The sequence below is a fragment of the Solenopsis invicta genome, chromosome 10 (genome assembly GCF_016802725.1).
Source record: "Solenopsis invicta isolate M01_SB chromosome 10, UNIL_Sinv_3.0, whole genome shotgun sequence".
Lineage (NCBI taxonomy): Eukaryota > Metazoa > Arthropoda > Insecta > Hymenoptera > Formicidae > Solenopsis > Solenopsis invicta.
The window spans coordinates 125,874-147,133 of record NC_052673.1 but is presented as its reverse complement, the minus strand read 5'-3'; the positions used below and the strand labels follow the sequence as shown (position 1 = coordinate 147,133).

Here is a 21,260-nt window from a genome sequence, read left to right as displayed (position 1 = left end):
AAGGTCCCCAAAATGGGTGACCCAGGCATTAATGGCACGATCTGTACACTTCTATTCACTTAATTTCTTTCAACCCTTCACCACTTTCTCTTCGCACGCACTCCATCTCTCAGCTCCAACTACTCCGCTTTCTCACACACTCCACTCTCCCCCTCTCCATCTTCCACTCACTCTCTGCCTCTATCTAGATCAAGATTCCACTAATACCGCTCACTTCTATGCTTAATCGCTTCGGAAACAGAAATCTTCAACACGAACATATATAACCTTATAATGACGACAAAGTTCCTTGTAAAAGTTTTCGAACCACTTTTAGTTTTGTTTTTTATTACTTCAAAAAATTTTTTCATTATAATAAATGGTAACTTGAAGATAGAAAGTAAGGAATATGCTTTGTATCCGTTGTTCATATTAACTTAAATAATTTAAGAAAAGTAACACTTTATTAAATTATTATAAAGATATATAAATAATATACATATATATTTTAATATATTTCAATAGTCCAGACAAAAGTAAAATATACTATTTTTTTAGCTAGACAATTATCTCGAATATTTTACATAGATAATAATAAAGATTATATAAATATAAATATATATATATATATATATTTTTTTTTTTTCTAGATGGAATAAATTTGGATACTTTGTACAGAAACACTGTACAGATGTTCCATCCAAACATGTAATATGGTATCCAGGTTTTAAATTTACTACAAACAAATTTATACACGCAATTATTAAGGCAATTTTACATTTTTTGCCCGCTCTTATCTTAGATTTTATATTAAAAGCCCGAGGCCACAATCCCATGTAAGTATTCCTTTGAATGAATCATAAAAAAATTTTATTTCTAATAATAAATACACCATTTTTTTCTAGAATGTTAAAGTTATATAAAAGAGTAGATCTCTCCGCCAAAACGGGAGAATATTTTTCTACCCATGAGTGGATGTGGCACGTAAAAAATATAATTAAATTAACTAAATTTACAAGAGCGCACAAAATTGATAAAAAATTTAATATAAATATTCAAGATGTGGATTGGGACAGGTACTTATATCAGTACCTGTTGGGAATCCGAAAATACATCTTGAATGATAATCTTGATACGTTGCCAAATGCTCAAAATCGATTAAAAAAGTAAGTATTCTAATTTTGTAAAATAAGAAAATTTTCACTATAATTTTTCTCATAATTTTTTATATCTTTTTTAGATCTTTTATGTATATTTTAGAATTTTTTATAATTTTTATAATGTAAAAATTTTTCAATTTTTTTATACAGATTTTTGAATATTTCACAATGGACTTGAAAAATTTTGAGGAACTGTATATATTTTTTCAGTATTTCAGAAAAGTGTTGTAATTTGTTAAAAAATTCTGAGAAAATGTTCACAAACATACGTTGTACAAGAAATAAATCGATTGTATTCGTGTGTTGCAGATTGTACTGGATACATCAAGGGATAAAAATATTCAGCATAGCGTTGTTTTGTAGCGGAATTATCGCATATTGGAGATATTAACCATGAAAGAAAATATTACGAGAAGAAGACGTGAAACTTTGCAACCGTTGGGGCAATCTTCGATCGACACCCGCTACTTGAGAGTATACTATATAAAGACTCTTTCAGATCCTTTTCCCGAACTTGCCACCTGATGATCAAGCATCACGACAATCACAGATGGAAGTAGAAATTTGGTTGAAAGGGTTATCACATGACAAATTAATTGACGAATTACTGGAGGAGGTTACAAAATACCTACAGGAGCTCACCAGGAACAACAAGGACGAATAAGAAGATCCCTGTACACTGTACATAATCACACTTAATCACAATAGCATAGGTACATATCACACCCATACACAATTCAGCACCGACAGAATCACGGTTGTTGATTCCGACGTGTAGGGTTATAAACAAACACATTTACACAAAAAAGTAGATGGTTTATGTTGTGTAGGTTGCGTGATTGCAAAGAGTTAGTCGTAGACGACCGTGTACTACTAATGGCTATGCTTTATTACATTAACGCCGCTGGTACAGAACGATACGCACGTGTCCACGGTTGCGAGAGAAGAGAGCGAGTTCCGCTCGTTCGCGTAGCGCTGCGTGTGCTCGCCTAGACATTGGCGCTATCTACAGGGGAATCGGTACGCGCGCTTGCACCAATTACGCTCTCGCACAACACTTCCCCCCGTAAAGGAAAACTCTGAGTTACTTCCGGGTCCATGTGAGATCCGTATATCTCACTGGAGGTCTTCTATTGCGTACAGGGCGCTCTCTTGATCCTGCTGGAATCCGGGCTGGTACTTCCACTTGTGGTTGTCGGGCTTCTCCTAGCTCCGGCTGTACTCTTTGGTTTTCTTCCGCGTTATCTTGTGGTAAGTCTGCGCCTTCGTAAGCTTCAGGTATATTCGGGTCCACTTCGTCTTGTGGTTCCTCCGGATGACTCCAATATTCTCCAGATCGAAGGATCTGGTCAACATGCCGCTCCCATATTCGGCCATCATCTAGAGCTATCCTGTAGTGTAGCTTTCCCAGGCGATGGGTGATCTTGCCGTGCTTCCATTTGACGACTCCGCCGTAGTTCCGGCATTGCACACTTTCCCCCACCGCAAATTCGCGAATTTTTTTATCTGAGTTTGTACTTGCGAGTTTTTTTTTTTTATTTGGTACGCATACAGTATAATACGTGTATATTTGCCTACCGAACATTCTCTCGGACGGAATAGCTCCTGTAGTACAATGTGATGTAACTCTATACTGTGTTAAGAACAATTGTAATGCATCTTCCAGTTTCAAATTTTTATTTACAGGATCTGCTAGTATTTTTCGCAATGAATTTTTCATCGTTTGTATGAATCTTTCCGCTTGCCCGTTTGTAGACGGGTGATATGGAGCAGTATACTTTGGCGTAATTCCATTTACTTTAAGAAATTGTGTAAACTCTGTACTACGAAAACTACGACCATTGTCCATCACTATAGTTTTAGAAGTTCCAAATTCCGAGAAAATTTTCTTACATTCGTCAATTGTACTTTTCGCCGTAATATCTTTGACAATGCGAACAAATGGAAACTTTGAAAATGAATCTATTAAAATAAAGAAGTTGGCATTCATGAATGGACCTGCGTAATCTATGTGTATTCTGTCGAAAGGACCTTCTGCGGGTTCCCATTCGTGAACCTCAACCTTTGGTGGATTGTTACGTAACGAGTTACAAATGTTGCAATTTCTTGCCATTTCCTCAACGGCTTTATCCACGCCTGGCCCCCAATATAGGCTCCTCGCCAACGCTTTCATTTTTGCTACCCCGAAATGACTTCTGTGCAAATCGCGTAAGAAACGCATTCGTAATGATACGGGAATTACGACTTTTCCGTTACATAATAGTATCTCGCGTTGTATACTAAAAGCTATTTGATTTATATTGAATCGTAATTTAGCGGGTATTTCCTTCTTTCCGCGTAACGCTTTAATCAAATCTTGTAATTGTGTATCTTTTAATGTTGCATGTGCTAATTGTTCTATGGTTACCGGCATGCTTTGAACAATTCCGATTTCGTGAACATCGACAACGTCGCGTTCCGCGGTGGCTGTTAGTGCGACAGGCAAGCGAGATAGACAGTCAGCATTACAATGTAGTTTAGTATTTTTGTACTTAATTTCAAAGGTGTATCCTTGTAAAAAAATTGCGTAATGTTGCATTCGTAATGCTGTGTAAGTTGGTAATGCTTTCGAAGGTGAAAAGATTTGTACTAACGGACGATGATCTGTAATAAGTATAAACTTACGTCCGTATAAATATTGATTGAATTTTTTGATTCCAAAGATAATCGCGTAAGCTTCCCTGTCTATCTGCGCATACTTTCGCTGTGTACTTGTTAAGGTTTGCGACGCGTACTGTAATACACGCTCAGTACCGTCGGGGTACTGATGAGACAACACGGCCCCCACGCCATAAGAGCTCGCGTCAGTCGCTATGATTAGTGGCAGCTTCGGATCGTAATGTACTAGCACGGTGTCATTTTGAAATTCTTTTTTTGCTAATTGGAAAGCACGTTCACAATTTTGCGTCCATTTGTATGCAACGTCTTTTTGTAATAATATGTGTAACGGTGCAAGAATCGTACTTAAATTGTTAATAAACCTACCGTAGTAGTTTATCATTCCTAAAAAAGAACGTAGCTCGTCTACGCTGCGCGGGCGTGGCATTCGCTCAATTGCCTGCATCTTTTCGACGGTTTTATGTATGCCGTGCTTATCAATCTTGTATCCGCAGTAATCAATATTATCCTTGAAAAACTCACTCTTTTCTTTGTTAATGTGTATGTTTCTATCAGCTAATCGTGACAATACTTGCTCAAGACGGTGCAAATAAGTTTCATCATCCGGTCCCGTAATTTTGATGTCGTCTAGAAAAACTGACAACCCCGGTATATCCTGTAGGATATTTTCTATCTCCCGTTGCCAGATCGCTGGCGCTGACGCGATTCCGTACATTAATCTTGTACTACAGAATAATCCCTTATGTGTACTTAGGGTTAATAACTCGCGATTTTCTTCGCGTATCTCTAACTGTAAATAAGCTTGTTGTAGGTCGATTTTCGTAAATTTCGTACCTCCTGCCATCGACGCGAATAACTCATCGATCGTTGGAAGTGGATGTTCATCCACCACGAGATTCGGATTTAGAGTGACACTGAAATCTCCGCAGAGACGTACTCTGTTATTTTTTTTTAGAACCGGAACAATGGGTGTAGCCCAACGCGAAGTGTTTACTTTCTCAAGTATTCCGTCTTTTACAAGCGTTTGCAATTCCTGTTCCACCAAGGGCAACAGTTTAAATGGTACCGTTCTTGCTTTTAGGAATACGGGTTTGACATTATCTTTTAATGCTAAACTGACCTGTAGGCCTTTTATCTTTGTAGAACCGATATCTAATTTTTCTTTGTAATGTTGTAACATATTTGAAACTTTAACTTGTGTATTGTTTTGTATGTTTGAAACTGTATTTATTGAATTTGTCAATTGAAATAATTTTAATTGCCGTATCCACTCGCGACCTAATAACGGTTCGCGTTCAATTTTAGAAACGTACAAGTTCAATTTATAAATGCCACCACGCCACGCAACGGAAACCGACAACATCCCGATTACTTCGATTGATGTTTTGCAAAACGCGACTAGCTGTAGGCTCGTCGGTTGTAACGGTTGTCCCGTGAAGAAACGTTTAGCCGTGCTAATACTTACAATGGAAACCGCCGCCCCGCTATCGATCTCGAATCGTAACGTTTTTCCATCGACTACGAGTGTTTTGAAAAACTTATCTCGGTGGTTCCAGTGTTCTATAGTTAAGGCCTCCTCGATCTGGTTAGCCGACGCCCGCTTGGCTCTCATGCAGACCTTACGCAAATGCCCTGACGTGCCGCAAGAGTTACATTTAACATTTCTGTCGAGTGTACATTTATTGGCTAAATGATTTCCGCCGCATCTAAAACAAGCTATGTTAGTATTTGTAAGTGTACTCGAGTTTACATTATTAGTTTTACCGACATTTGTACGATTCTTCTCCTTGTTCGGCTTTTCTGGAATCGGCTTCTTCTTCCGTGATCCCTTGTATTCTGATTTGTTGTTCTTCGTACCAACGTATTCCACGACGGCCGTCCCGGTCTGTAATTGCCGGGAATCCTTTTCTGAAAGTTCCATTGTCGTGGCCACTTGCACAGCTTTCTCAAAGTTCAGGTCCTTGGTCTCGAGTAACCGCGACTGAGTCCGTAGACTGGATAATCCGAACACCAATTGATTCCTCAACGCCGTTTTCAAATAGGGTCCAAAATTACAATGGATGCTTAGTTTATGTAATGCCGCAACGAAGTCCTTCAGAGATTCTCCCTCCTTTTGTTTTCTCTGATGAAAACGGAAATTCTCAGCTATTTCTAGTGGTTCTGGAGCGTAGAATTCTCCTAGGCTTACAACCAGCTCGTCGAATGGAATGGTGTAGGGATCTGCCGGCGCTGTTTTACTACAAATAACATCAAACGCCGTTGAACCGATGTAATGTAATAGATACAACACTTGTTGTTCGGCCGGGACCTTGAAAATCTTAATGGCTGCCAGAAATCGCTGCAACCATCGTTTCCACTCTGTGGCTGCAGGATCGAAAGTGTCGATTGAGAGGTTACCGTGTAGCACAACCTCTGCCATTGTCCCGTGTATGCACAAATCACACGCCCGTGCGATTTAAAAAAAAAATTTTTTTTTTTTTTTTTTGTGAAATCAGATCCGTTTCTCGACCCTGTACTTCTTGAATCCTCGCGACGCACGACTCTACGACTCTGCGCGCACACCACGTGTTCTGAGCGTGTACCAACACGTGATCCTGTATGTACGTATGTATGCACGCGGCGCGATTTCTCTATCGCCTCTTCGTAAGTATGTATGTATGTACGTGGCACGATTTCTGTATTGCTTCTTCGCAAGTATGTATGTACGTAAGCACGCGGCGCGATTTCTCTATTGTTTCTTCATCAGTATGTATGTAATTTTTGTCGTACCTGCTCACTCTTGAGCCGTGAATGCCGGTTTTCTTTGTCCGAGCTGTAAGGATGGCTCTTCTTTCCCCGCTAGCAACTCGTGGATCCCATCCTCGTCGCCAATTCTCTGTTGTGTAGGTTGCGGGATTGCAAAAAGTTAGTCGTAGACGACCGTGTACTACTAATGGCTATGCTTTATTACATTAACGCCGCTGGTACAGAACGATACGCACGTGTCCACGGTTGCGAGAGAAGAGAGCGAGTTCCGCTCGTTCGCGTAGCGCTGCGTGTGCTCGCCTAGACATTGGCGCTATCTACAGGGGAATCGGTACGCGCGCTTGCACCAATTACGCTCTCGCACAACAGTTTATATCAATATATCATTTATTAATCAAATATTATCATATTAATCCTATTAAATGCAAAATATAACATGTAAATACGGTAAAAAGCTTTCCTATATCTTTTTATTCCAAATAATTATACATATAATCTTAGAAATTATCCATAAGTTAATACATTGTTCAATATCTTAATAACGAACCGTAGGAATTAGATTTCTACCATGCATTAGAAACTATGTGACGCAAGAATCATAGATATAATATCTTATCAACCAACCGTATGAATCAGTTTTCCACCGCACATTAGAATCTATGTGACATGAGAATCATAGATATTATTTATATTTGAAAACGGCATTTCTAGCCGTACGATTTCAATTTTAACCATGCGTAACATGGACACTCACAATTTAGCCGAAGAACTCTTCGACTAATTTGACTCTGCAAATATCCTTACGATTGAACGCAATCCTTCAGCTAACTTCATCATAAGCCATACACTTTCTTCTGAAAAACACACTTAAAATAGTGCCAGGGTATTACTTTAACCGTATATAACCAATACAAAAGCGTAAGTCGACATTCCTTACCATGATGATACTCAAATCTCACCGTGAGACTTCAAGGCTGACCATAAGGAAAGTTAAGATAAAAATATAAGGTCCACTTTGCTCGGTTATGCAATATCTTATTCTTTGAAGGTAACTTCACGTGAATACTGCGCCGGTTATTTGATAAAAAGGAAGAAAAACAATTTAAATTATTTCTATAATTCTAGAATATACACACTTACGACATCAGGAAAATCCTCAGGGAACCTGAAAATAAAAGAAACATTATATTGTGACATTTAAATATCATATTTTAGTACTTACCTCTTGTTCGGGATATCCAACGCTGGAACCTGAAAAGAAAAATATATAATTAGCATTTAAGTTTGTAAATATTTAAACATAAATCATACCTATTATCCTAAGCAGGATCTCAAGAGAAAATTTTAAAATAAAATATTAACTTTGTTTTATATACTTTATTTGCAATAGGTTTTGTGAATAAATCAGTACTTTAGATTCATTATACTTACTCAAACATCATCATTTTATTATTTGCAATTTGCTTTGTAAATAATCTTGCGATATAGATGTTCAAAGTTTATTATTTTCACATTACTTCACGTTATATGAAGAATCAAACTTATTATTCAGGATTTTCGTCATGAATAATATTAATTTTAAGTTTGGTAACTTGCAATTCATTTTGTGAGCTCGAATATATATTTATGATAAACAACCATTATTCAAATTTAGTCTAAATAATTTCAGACAAGCTCTGACAACTTTATTTTGTTGATTCGCAATTAATTTTGTGAATATATTTCATAAATATTTAATTTCTCTCAAATATTTATCTTAACTCTCAAACTCCCTATAAAGGGAGCCTAAATAGTTTATTTTGCATTAGATTGTCAAACTGGACATCTATATTTATCAAGCGAGTTTTATTTTCTATTTTGTAATTGATTTTGCAAAGTCATATTTTATTTTCAACATTTTAAGTACCATTTAGATTTGGGTAAACCTTAAAAAGAGCTTGGAATATTTGTATTATCATATTAATTTACTGGAGATTAATTTCATAAATATCTATTTGTAATATCGTTAACTTTTTTGTAAACTCATAATTCAAGTAGGGGAATGGCGTACGAATCCGCGATAACAGACTAAAGTCACTAGGCGGCGGTACGGGTAAGCCTTTACGAACGCGAGATTTGGCGGCGCGAGAATAGCAGCGCGGCGCAAGAGTGGGGAGGCGCTCGAGAAGAAGGAGAGCGAGCACAGGATAAGAGAGCGTCAGGAGACACAAGTCGAGGAAACTTCCGAGTCTCGGCAGTTGTAAGATCTTTCCGGTTCTAAGATGTAACATCTCACGTGTAAAGTTAACGATAGCGTAACAAACGTAACATTTTGTAATCAATATGCCATTTTGACAAGTGTGTTAATTAATTTTCAATTTAATAAAGTCTTGTGTATTGCTTGTATAAATCATGTGTGTGTGTGAATCAATTCCTGCGTATGTCGATCACGAGCTTTTCAGCCAATCTACCACGAGGATCGCTGCAATAATCTGTAGAATGTATCAGGTTCGAGGAGATTGAAGGACGTCTCACTGGACCAATTACCTTTTGGTATTTCAAAGATAAAAATACCTGGCGACCGTTTGGTATGAGTAGTATATCTATGCCGGTTCTAACTATGGGGCAACGAGGGGGGTAAGGTGCGCGGGGGGAAATGTTAGTGCTGGGGGGGAGGGTAGGAAAAGGGGGGTAATGACATCATCCCCGGGACTTACACTTATCTGTTTACATCAACAGAGCTAACTGATATCTGTATATAAATAGAGATAACAGTTATTTCTTTAAGTAAATAGATAGCCGCGGGGGGGGGACCCTCGTTATGTCGTAGTTAGAATCGGCATAATATAACTCGCGCCGTGGGCCTGACGTTACCCGCAGGGCAATATCGCGGACCTGATGTTAACCGCGGGTTTGAAATTCGCAGCGATTATTTGCGAGCGTTTGCGGAACTGTTTTTTTGCCGCCGCTGCTGCTACGCAAGACAAAGGATATAAAAAATTTGTCAGACTCACCATCACCTCGTCCTCTTCACCTGCCTGCCACCTCCCCGTCAATAGCGCAGGGGCCCATTGTCTTTGTGCCACCGCCGCCTCCACCGCCACCACTGCCACCACCACCCCCGCCGCCACCACCACTACTCCACCACCATCACCACCACCACTACCCCGCAACCACCATTAATTATGTCTTTCGTCTTTGTCTTCGTCCTCTTCCTCCTCATCGCAGATATCAAGCATCTCAGATCTTACGACAGTAGAATGTAATAGCGGATTCTAACTTGGAGATCTCAGGGGGGTGCGGAAAGGGGGGAATATTTTGGGTCGCGCGGGGGGACCTAACCGGAGATAAGGTCACGTGGGTGGACCAAACCGGAGATAAGGTCACGTGGGTGGACCAAACCGGGCGGGGGAGGGGGAGGGGGAGATTAAAACCGGACACTAACCGGTATTTCTGCGTAATCAATGTTTAAATAAACAGTGATAACGCGAGAACCATGTTCTTGACCAATGTTTAAATAAATTTGACACCTTTGAAATGTGCCGCGTCTAGGGTGAGGGGGGGAATTTTTCGGGTCTCACGGAGGCGTCTAACCGGAGACGATGTCACGTGGGTGGATCAAATCGGGGCGGGGTGAGGGGGGGTTTAATCGGGGACACGTGTATGAACCTAACCGGTTTTGCGTAATTAATGTTTAAATAAACAGTGATAACGATTCGAGGACCATGTTCTTGACCAACACCTTTGAAATGTGCCGCGTGGAGGCAACTGACCATTTAATGTAAACATGGACCATGTACTTGTCCTTCTGTTTACATAAACACAATAAATCACACCGCAAGGAGGTGGATATGACTGTACTTTTGAAATCGGAAATGTCTGTCATTTCAAAGGGAGGGATAAGCGATACAATGGCGAATATTTTGTGGGGTGTGCGCGGTTGTTTCCGCGGGGCCCGCTGTCACCGCCGCCGCTGGGTGTGTGGAGGGGATGCGCGCGGTCTAACGCGAGGTACGCTGACGCGATCCGCCACTCGCGGCCGGTACCTACCACCCACCACCGCTGCCACCCATGGCGTTCACGCATGCGCTCTCCCCATCTGTCGCTCGCTCGCTTGCTTGCTTGATTTTCTTGTACACGCTCAAGCGCGTGCTTGCGCGTTTAATCTCCCCACCCGCCCGTTTGTTTCTTTTGCGCGCTTCTTTAATGTCTACTATCTCGCGCATTATTTACTAAGAAAATAGGAAACGATGGATAAGGATAGATTTTCAAATACATTTTAAAGAGCTTTTTTAAAATCTTTTTTTATTATTCATGTAATGCTTCCTTCACAATAGTATCAAAAGCGTAAGCTATTAATTCGCACTCGATTTGTGAATTCATATCGTAAGATCTGTGCAACATACGTATCGCTTCGCGTTTATTCGTGATACAGTTCAAGCGCAATAAATTTACTAAATATTTATATTTTTCAATGGCAGTAATAATGTTTTGATGTAGCGTACAATACACGTGCTTGACATAATGTTCCAGGTTGAATATAAATAGCACAGTTGCAGGTAAATACAAGCATCGCGCAACGATAATTTAACAATACTTTCATCGCGCAGTTTTACGAGTTGTACGTAAAGTTTGTGAATCGTTATCGATGATGATGATGATGATGCCTCTGTTAACTGGGCAAATCGCTCAATATCCACATGTCTCTCGATCAGAACTTTCCATGTTTTATAAGGTAGAACGATCCGATTGCCGCGCGTATTGCCAATCAACATTTCCACAAAGCAGGAAACAGGTCCCACCATCATAGCAATATCAATCCATTTGTAAGATGTTAAGGTTAGCGGGAACCTTCTGCCCAAAATACGCGGCGAATACCGCGATTCCGAAGACGTGCTGAAAAGAAAAAACGGAGAGATGAGTAAAATGTACAATAAATGTATAAAACGTAATTTAAATGTACGAGGTGTGTTCAAAAAGTATCGCGAATTTTGTGTTTTTTCAAAAATTATTTATTTATTCATGAATATCTATTTTGTCCCCTTTAAAGTAATCCCCATGAGATATTATACACTTGTGCCAACGGTTTTTCCAATCTTCGAAGCACTTCAAAATATCATTTTTTTTTATCTTGTTCAGCTCCTCCTTCGATGCCGTCTTTATCTCGTCAAGCGTAGCGTAACGTCGTCCTTTCATGGGCCTCTTCAGTTTAGGGAACAAGAAAAAGTCACAGGGGGCCAGATCTGGGGAATACGGTGGCTGCGGCATCATTAGTGTGTTGTTTTTGGCCAAAAAGTCGCGCACAAGCAACGATGTGTGAGCAGGGGCGTTATCGTGGTGCAAAAGCCAATTTTTGTTCTTCCACAAATCCGGGCGTTTCTGGCGGATTGCTTCGCGCAAATTGCGCATAATTTGCAGGTAATATTCCTTATTGACCGTTCTACCCTGTGGCAAGAACTCATGATGCACCACGCCCCTGCAATCGAAGAAAACTGTCAGCAAAACTTTCACATTCGACCGAACTTGGCGCGCTTTTTTCGGTCTTGGTTCGTGCGGCAGCTTCCATTGAGATGATTGAGCTTTGGTTTCCACGTCATAACCATAAACCCACGATTCGTCACCAGTTATGACCCTCTGGAGCAAATTTGGGTCGTCGCGGACAGAGTCCAACATCTCATTAGCAATGTTCATGCGATGCTGTTTTTGGTCGCAATTGAGCAAATTTGGTACGAATTTCGCGGCGACCCGTCTCATGCCCAAACCATTGATAAAAATCGAATGGCACGAGCCAATCGATATGTTTAGGTCCTCAGCAACTTCTCTAACGGTGATTCGACGATTGGCCAATACCATTTTCTCCACTTCATTAATTTTTTCGTCTGTTGTTGAAGTGCTCGGGCGTCCGGCACGCTCTTCGTCGTTCACATCTTCTTGGCCTTCTGAGAACATTTTGTACCACCGATAAACGTTGCTTCGGTCCAAGGTAGCTTCTCCGTATGCCACAGTCAACATTCGGAATGCATCCGCGCACTTAATTTCGCTTTTCACACAAAATTTGATACAGGTTCTTTGATCCATTTTTTTGAATAGGTAAAAATCGAAGACGATCCAAAACACGTGCAAGCAAAGCAGCTGTCAACAATTAAGTGAACATTCAAAATGGCCGAGCTTGTCGGCATAAGTGAGAGACATGAGTACCAACATAACGCCACAAAAAGATCGAAATTCGAATATACGTAACCCGCGAAAATTCAAAATTCGCGATACTTTTTGAACACACCTCGTATATATACTTATGATCTCTCGCACGCTTCAGTCTGGATTGAAACGTAATAGTTTGCCATTGTTTATACCGAGAAAGATGCGTTGTCTCAGAACTGTTCAAACGAGCGATTGATTCAAAACTGATCATAAATTGCGACGTTTGTAGAAGGATTAAAGCTTCTGCAATTGTAATGGAGTGGGAGGAAACTTTTACCCTCTATCAAACAATTTCATCATTATAGTTACCGCTCGAACGTGTCACGACACGTTTTCGCGGTCTGGCAACGTTGTGCAGGAACGTTAAAATAACGTACATGAAACATGACGTACATGAAACGTGAAACATAACGTACATGAAACGTGAAACATGAAAAACGTTAAACTAAACGTGAAAAACATTAAACTAAACGTGAAAAACGTTAAACTAAACATGAAAAACATTAAACTAAACGTAAAAAACATGAAATAACGTTGGAGAAACGTAGACGTAATAGAGGGGAAAGAATAAAAAACGTATTTCGTATATTACGTATGTTTATTTATGCACTTGTGTCCAGCAATTGAAAAGTTTGAATACATTTTGTAAAGCACAATGTTTATTTGTACGGTGTTGCCCACATTGAAAAGTATTAGCATCATCTAGATTATTCAGATTATCCACGTCTTCGTAATCTACATCCAGGCTCTCGATGTATGCGTATTCTCGCCAACTGTCCAGAATCAATTCTCCCAGCCATTCTCGTTTCTTGTGCCCTTTGACGTATACAATCTTTTTGTTGTCAAAATTTTCAGTACCCAATACTGCAGTTGTAATCACTTGTCTCGCTTTTCGGTACGGAACCACCCCGTCGGTGCCCCATCTTAGCCCATGATGCATAGCAATGAGCCAGGAGGCGCAAGATCTTTTGGATTTCATCAACCAATCCCAAGGCTGAGGGTTGTTAAAGACATAATGCGCGAAAAAGTTTTCCCCTCTAAGAGCAGCAAATTCTTTTACGACGAAACCACTTAATCGTCCAAGGGGGAAACCTTGCAGATCCACCAACGTCGGCACGGACATGTCGCGGTCGAAACGAAGACTGTGGTCCACGTCGATGTATCGTATAATGTATATATATATATTGCGACCACACTCACGAGCGTGGTGCAACTACGGTAATTGCTCGTGACGCTAGTTAGGTAGCAACGGTGTTCGCAAAGTCGCTCACATCAAATGCGCGAAATTAGACAGTACGATTGGGTGCCAGGCACGAGCGAGCGTGCCGCTCTTATCTTACGACGTTACGATCTCCAACTTCCGGTATGGTGGAACGCGAAAATACTCAACTTCGTCACGGGCAATAACGGGCTCTCTTAACCCGTTGTGGTTACAATGGGTCTAGATGACCCAAGGCCATTTTTGAGTTGCTGTAGCTTCCAAAATACAATTGAAAATGGAATCTGTGGTGCCATCGGTTGTTGCCTGAGGGTACGACAACAACCTCGAACGGTTTGCGTAATCCTGCGCGGCGTCATGTGTCGGTAGACATCGGTCTCTGCGGACGTTTTTCGCCTGGGTCAGGTAGACCCAGTGTAACCATAATGTGGCAAAAGTGGGGAAAAATTGTTTTTATAAACAATTTCTAGTGGTGATTAAAGTGTATTTAACAATGTAAGTATCAGTGCATAGAGTGTTATATTTTTTGTTGTAGCCAGAAAATAATTTTAACAACGTTCATATAGATGCCGTACAATTTACGACTACGCTCGACAATTGAATTGCTTTGAAATGATGACCAAATGGAAGAAATTTTGGATGAAAATAATTCCGAGATGGAATATCATGTTTCGGAAGAGTCACAAGAGTGACTCTGACAGCAATGAATATTCTGAAGACGAAATGGAATGTTGACGCACGCATTTTAAAGAAATGCCAATTGATAAATAATTGTGTCAATACAAGACTGTCAGCTAAAGAATGCCTGAATAAAATTACGATGCATCTCGTGACGCCGCACTTACAGCGACGTATTATGGAGCCATGTCTTCGGGCCTCTATACAAATAGGTATCAATACCATTTTGAAGCAGAATGCAGAGCCACATGCAGAAGAACGAGTTGAATTGACACGCAGAAAACGATGTGGCATCTGCAAGACAGGCAGGGACAGGAAGACAAAACATCAATGTTCGTCGTGCCAACGTCCAATGTGCGACGAACATCGGCCGTATTTCTGTGCTGATTGTAAAGGACATCACTGATTTTTCGATTTTTATTCATTCTTTCACTCATATTATGTAAGAATTATCAAAATATATAATTTTTGACACAAAAAAAATTTCTTCACATTATTTTACTCCTTCAACATTGATTTATGTCATTTCGTGATTTTCATTACCAACTTCAATCTTCAAAAAAAATATACTTTTTAAAAAGCTTGATATAATACTATTTTTTCCTTAAAAGTATACTACTTCTGGAGTAGAACCCCGGTAATAACTTTGATTTTACTCAAAAATTAGAATTTTCAAGAATTTTTTAATACAAAATGGTATATTCTTCAAAATTTTTTTTCCTCGTGTCGTTTCAATATTAAAAAATTTAATAAAGGATACATAAACGATTTGATTACGAAGAAGAAGTCTTAAACTTTATTTTCGTGAAGGATTTGAGTCGATTCATCAAAAGGAATGCCCATGGCAACTGTTTTTTTGCGTCGGGTCATCTGGACCCAGTGTAACGATTACGTTATTTTTTGGAGGTGTAACCACAACAGGTTAACCAAAAGCTCAGCCACGGAATTGGCAGAGGGGGTGGTTTGCTGCGGGCGGGACGTTAATAGAGAGCGAGGGAGCTTAAATAGAACACACCAACGTGATAGAAAAATTGATAATGTATTTCGACCAATCTGACATCGACTCACTGAGTCCCGCAACAATGTCTCGCGATCCGGGCGCGATCGGAAAATCCCACGCGGTCGTCGGTACGAGCTCACCGAACGGAGAGAGTCAAAATTCCATTCTAATTAGCAGCGGACAAAACACGCCGTGCACACTCACAACTTTACACACGCACTCTCATTTCACGCGAAATTATATGGCGATTCGGTACGAAACACGCGATCGAAAATACGCGATCGCCAAACAGAAGCACATACAAACGCCACTACAGACGACACACAAGAATATGACACAATTAACGCGACTTGGCTGTGGTGTCGGCGATGCTCTCAATAAACGGAACCGAAGAAGATTAAGAAGCGACTTGATCGGATGAGGCGCGCGACGACCGCGCGGACGGCACGCGATCACCTGCGTGTTCTAATCCCGGCGGAAGATCTTACAGCGAACTGGAACTCTGATTACAATTACCACGCGCGCGACTCATCCGATCGGCGGAATCGGTGGCTTTACAAGGTCTCGTTCGTCTCACCACGACGCTGGCTTGGCTCGAAAAAATGGTCATCCGTAGGCGTTAGCGGCTCCCGTCGTCCCAGCTCGTGGCAGTCTCTCGGGTGATCCACAGCAAAGTGATCGATAGCGCGAGGAAATTCGGCAGGCGACACGCAGGATCTCTCGTCCCACGCACGGGGGTTTGTCGCACCGTGCTATTGGTTCCGCGGTCCTCGCGACCCTCTAATCAGGCCGTTGCGCCGCGGCGCGCAATTTTGAGGTAGGTCGGTGTCTTCGGGCAGCTCGCGATTCTTCCCGTGGTTTTTCCGAGGCCGGACGGCTATCCCTGCGGACTCTTCGGTGTCCGGCGCCTCCGCGCTCGGGACCAAGTCAGGAACATTCCCTCGCAGCTCCTCGTCCGAGGTCTCCTACGCGATGATCTGCGTGGAGTGTCGACGTCCCCTACGTCGGACCTTCCCTCTTTGCGTCCTGCAATTTCAGCGGCCTTACTGTTGCGTACAGGCGCGACGGTAGGAGATAACGTAACTAAATGAAGAGAGATCACCTGTCGTGCGCGCTACTGCGATTCTACGCACGGTCCGGAAGGTTCCACGTGGCGGTAGGTCTTCCTTCTTGCAGTCTTCTTGCCGGGTGAGACTTCGTCGGTACAGAATTAATATTGGCCAGCCGCCGATCCGCAAAATGTCGCTACAATTAACGGACGCACACAAGCGCACAGAACCAAAACGCGGAATTATTAGCGCACGCGCCGACACATCCGTTTCCGAGCTGAGAGGGCGTAGAGCCGCAGCGTGCGCTCCCCGGCCGGACTTTACAGTCCCTGTGACGGACAGCCCAACAGAGTGTCACGTCACAATATATATATATATATATATATATATGCGTGGAGTTAAGTGATTTTGCGCACAATGTTTGTCAACGGGTTGTACTGAATCACGCGATTGTGTATTATTAAGCAATAGGCACTAGTATTTTCTGATACGTTATCCTTTGTCTCAAATTTTAATCGCACGTCAACGGTTGCGCTCTTGATTGATTCAACTTGCCGACTATTATTCTATAAATCTATTATTATGAAAGGACCGTGACGTATAAAGTTTGTCACTGTAAGATTCGGCTCGAGATACTCGTATTCGAGGTAAGTTTTGCAGAAACGTGCATACATGTCGTACAGAATAACCCATTTATTTTTACTAATATCTAAATTCATATCTTCATAAGGATAACTATCAGAGTTCAAGTACAGTTTCACGTTGATTAAATTGCAATGGTCGAATCGGTTTGTGTCTTCGGGCATGACGTTTTTTCGACCGGTTTGCAGAGCAAAGATGACATATCGCGGCTTCTCGAGTTGAGTAGCGGTCTTGATAGCCCACGAGTGCTTGGTCGTACGTTGCAAAAGCGGATACTCGTAAAGATCCCACGAGCGAAAAGCCATGCTGAGGTATCATCCGCTCTCCAATGTGCGCAGCATCGAAAGTTTATTTATTTCATTCAGTATCACGTGTGGCATTCGCCACTGAATTTTAAACAATTCTATCACAGGCTCTACCGCTGAATTGCCCTTCAGGCAATTGTTATCTTTGCGTGCTCGTATCAAGATCAATTCGTGACAAGCGTTAATCACTACTCGATGGTAATCCTCGCAGAATCCCAACAACACGTGATGCGGAATGCAAAAGTTGAAGTAGCCATCAGCGGTAGTCAACTGTTCTTCCCAGCCAGCATTTCGCAAAATCACGCTTTTGTCGGATGACAGCGTTACATAGTTTTTGAGTGAGCTAGTTATGCCCACGTTTCTATTACGATCAATCTCGACACCGTCAAGTTCGTATCTCATCTCGTCAAACATAAACGCAACACAATTATTTCCCAAAACCACGTCACCGCCGACCTCCTCAGGTTTCTTCTTTTTTGTCAGCCTCCCTTCAACATATAGGAAGCTCTTGTACGGCAATGTATACAAATCTTGTTGCTGTATGGGTATTCTTATCTCGTCGCTGTGCCCGTACGTTGTGTTTGCATACGGCGAATAATGGGTCTCAATCTTGACGATTTGATTGTCAAAGATTGGCTTGTCACCGATATTTAGAATATCAGTCATTTTTTTATCAAGATTGTCGTACCGCGTATCCCAGTGATTGTAAAAATTTAACGTTTGATACACTGAGTTTCGTTTTCTTCTCAGTTGATCGAGTCGGATTATTAATCAGTGATGATATCACCGTTTTTGTAAAGAAAGCGTTATCTCTTCGTGCTCGCTCAACACAAGCATCTCTTGTGTCACAGTCGCGTTATCGTTTTCAAACGTGCAACCTGATGGTAATTTTCTCCCCTCGAAAATCCAGCAATCGTCCGTTTTGATCGACAATGCGTATAATAAGATTCGTAACGCTTCGTATGATCACTGGCAAGTAAATGACTGTTGCAGGCCTTTCACTAAGCTTATATCCTAAAGGCACGCTTGGCGAAAATTCATGGATCGTATGCACACGCGCACCGTTATTGTATGCACCTGCAGTGATACTACATTCGACGTGGATAATATTTACGTTCATAATATTAATTGACATGTCCGATTCGTGCCATCTACGTGGTTGCAGTATACGCTTTGAGAATCCCAGCAGCGATCCAATGCTGTTGGCTTTGTTAAAGTTTATTTTGTAGGCGCATTTAATTTAACATTTCATTGTGTTATGATTAGCTCAAATCACTATTGGTTTTTTTCTGTCATCATTGATCACGCCGATATCGCCGCGGACAACTAGCATGTCACCGGCATCGGGCGCGTTGCATCGTGGACGTTTCTGCGAAATTGCGCGTTTCAAAAATTTGTTAATGGCCGGCAGCTCGTATGATCCCTCAGGTATCGTAATCTCCACATCGCCGAAATAAAATTTACTGTTTGAGGCATTTATGTTCGGTCTCGTGTTATAAGTTTCAAAGAGCGTTAAACCGAGATTGTATTCGACATCAGTCAAATCTATTGCCGGAGAGTAATTTGCAGCGAGAACGCTGCTCTTTCTGCTCAGCGTTAGCGTAAACGACATAATGGAAAAAGCGTTCGACGAATACTGAGACTCTTCGACACCTCATCGATCTTTTTAAAAGTCAACAGCTTGTAAAAATTTCAGGCACATTTGTCCGCAGAAATTTTGATTTTACGTCTGATAAGACGTTTGGTTGTATTCTATTGTAACATTGTTTCCGAAATATGGCACCAACTCTCGAGGCGGTCGAAGATTGCCAAAGCTGTCAAAATACACAACGCGGTTGCTCCTTTTTGCGTAAGCCACCCAGTGCGTGCCAAGGCCCGTGGTATCGTCCAAATTAACGATACCGCTCTTGTTTCGACGTACGCCACTCGTCGGTAAAGCTTTACACACCTCTAAAATACGGTATGCGCATGCGTCTCGCCAGCTGGTTCAATTGCACGTCGGTGGTCACGCCCGCGGGCATTTTTATCATCTTTTTGGCGTTTTTTTCTCTTTGTTGATACGTCCGCGTTTATACGGTACAAGATAAATTCCTCATCCGTATTTATACGGTGCCAAGTATAGACCGCGACCTTGTTCCATTGCGCGATTGTGACGTTGCAGTTCTTCAAGTTGACGTCGCGCATCTTTGCAAGCGCTTACAGCTTTTGCTACATTTGCAGCTCCACCGATCAAAGATCCTAGAACGCCCAACATTGACAGAATCGGTAACATGCCGCCTCGTTTCGCCGACGGAAAGTATTCGTTTTTTCGTCGTCGTTTTCCCCTTTTTCGTCTTTGCCTTCATACCCATGCCAATCTTGGTCTTGGCCTTCATCGCTGCCCAGATGGCTGCAGCGGCGGCTCTCTCGCCCAAAGTCGAGCCTCTTACGGTAAGTTTCCGTGCTGACGCTGCGAGTATATCGTCAGCGGCTGTCTATCGACAAGTTTGTTACTCTTAGAATACGCAATATCGTGTTTGCGGCATGCTGGATCCAATGGATTTATGCCCGTGTCGCCTCTGGCTAATCGTTTCTTTAGTCGAGTGCCCGGACTGCAAAACTGGTAGTCGGGGATATGTAACTCGAAAGAAAACGCGTTTATCGCTCGATTCAGCGAACCTCCGGTTTTGTTCGACGCTGACATTCGCTGCAATCTTTTATCCTTGGTGCAGGACCGTTGATGTGCGTACGCTGCCAAGGTTGATTATAATGCTCGTCGCAGCGACGATAAGTTTGAACTTCCAGGTCCACCTGTATATGTTTCGGAAGCTTTTCCCACACGAGGTCGATGTAATTACCGTACACGCGTAACAGTACGACTTTAGGTATATATTGCAACTGCTCAGCGGTTAAGTCTAGAATATCGCTGGGATGTGACAGCGCAAGAAACATTTTTGATACTGAGCGACTCAAGATTTCACACATCTATAAATAGGCCCTCGACGTGTCACGCGAGTTTAGTGTGAAACATGAAATTTGTGCGGTAATCGCTGATGATACGCGTCACAAATTGCGACGAAAAATTGCGAATGATGGGTGACAACGCGCAGTTGCGGAAACATGGTGAAATGCTGCCGAGTACCATCCGCGCAATAATATGCGAGGCCATCTTCGTGCGGCAAAACTAATGTTCTCATAATCTTGTTGGAAAGTCCGCATGGTGTACGTTTCGAGAATGTTTATATTTATTCCAAGTCGCTGCAGCAACTTAAGTATCAATATCTTGAAAATCTATTGACATCGATCGACGAAATTGGCTACTTTACGTTCTACAATAATAGCGACGTTATTCCACCGAGCGAGGTGCTTCCAAATTCAATCTTTGTCTTCGACGATGTTGCATGCGAGAAGCAGGATGCGGTGAGAGAATAACTTTTCAATGGACCGCCACTCAAACGTCGACTGCTTTTATCTTTTAAACGTACGCGAGGATACCTAAACATCTGATACGCCATAACGCCAATCTCCTAATTCTGTTTAAACAGGATGGTACCAACCTCAAACACGTTTACAACAATCACGTAAACACCGACATGTCGTACAATGAATTTCGTGCTTTGTGCCGTGCTTGTTGGCAACAAAAGTATGGATTTCTAGTGATAGACA

The 21,260-nt window shown here is 41.7% G+C and overlaps 2 protein-coding genes across 3 annotated transcripts in view; one reads left to right on the top strand and one right to left on the bottom strand.

The window, feature by feature from the left end:
- The window catches only part of LOC113005801 (putative fatty acyl-CoA reductase CG5065), a 73,623-nt gene extending 71,743 nt beyond the window's left edge, over window positions 1–1,880 (top strand). For both annotated transcript variants that reach the window (XM_039454677.1, XM_039454676.1), the window contains 3 exons: window positions 630–815; window positions 885–1,145; window positions 1,449–1,880. In XM_039454677.1, the coding sequence (XP_039310611.1) occupies window positions 630–815; window positions 885–1,145; window positions 1,449–1,530 (529 nt within the window). In that variant the 3' untranslated portion in view covers window positions 1,531–1,880. The remainder of the gene's footprint in view (window positions 1–629; window positions 816–884; window positions 1,146–1,448) is intronic.
- Window positions 1,881–2,223: 343 nt separating this feature from the next.
- Window positions 2,224–6,216, bottom strand: LOC113003272 (uncharacterized protein K02A2.6). The gene has a single exon (XM_026132088.2). The coding sequence runs from the start codon at window positions 6,214–6,216 to the stop codon at window positions 2,224–2,226; it is 3,993 nt and encodes a 1,330-aa protein (XP_025987873.2).
- Between the last annotated feature and the right edge of the window lie 15,044 nt (window positions 6,217–21,260).

Excerpts from the sequence above, each read along its gene's own strand:
- LOC113003272 (XM_026132088.2), bottom strand. The coding sequence starts at position 6,216 with ATGGCAGAGGTTGTGCTACACGGTAACCTCTCAATCGACACTTTCGAT.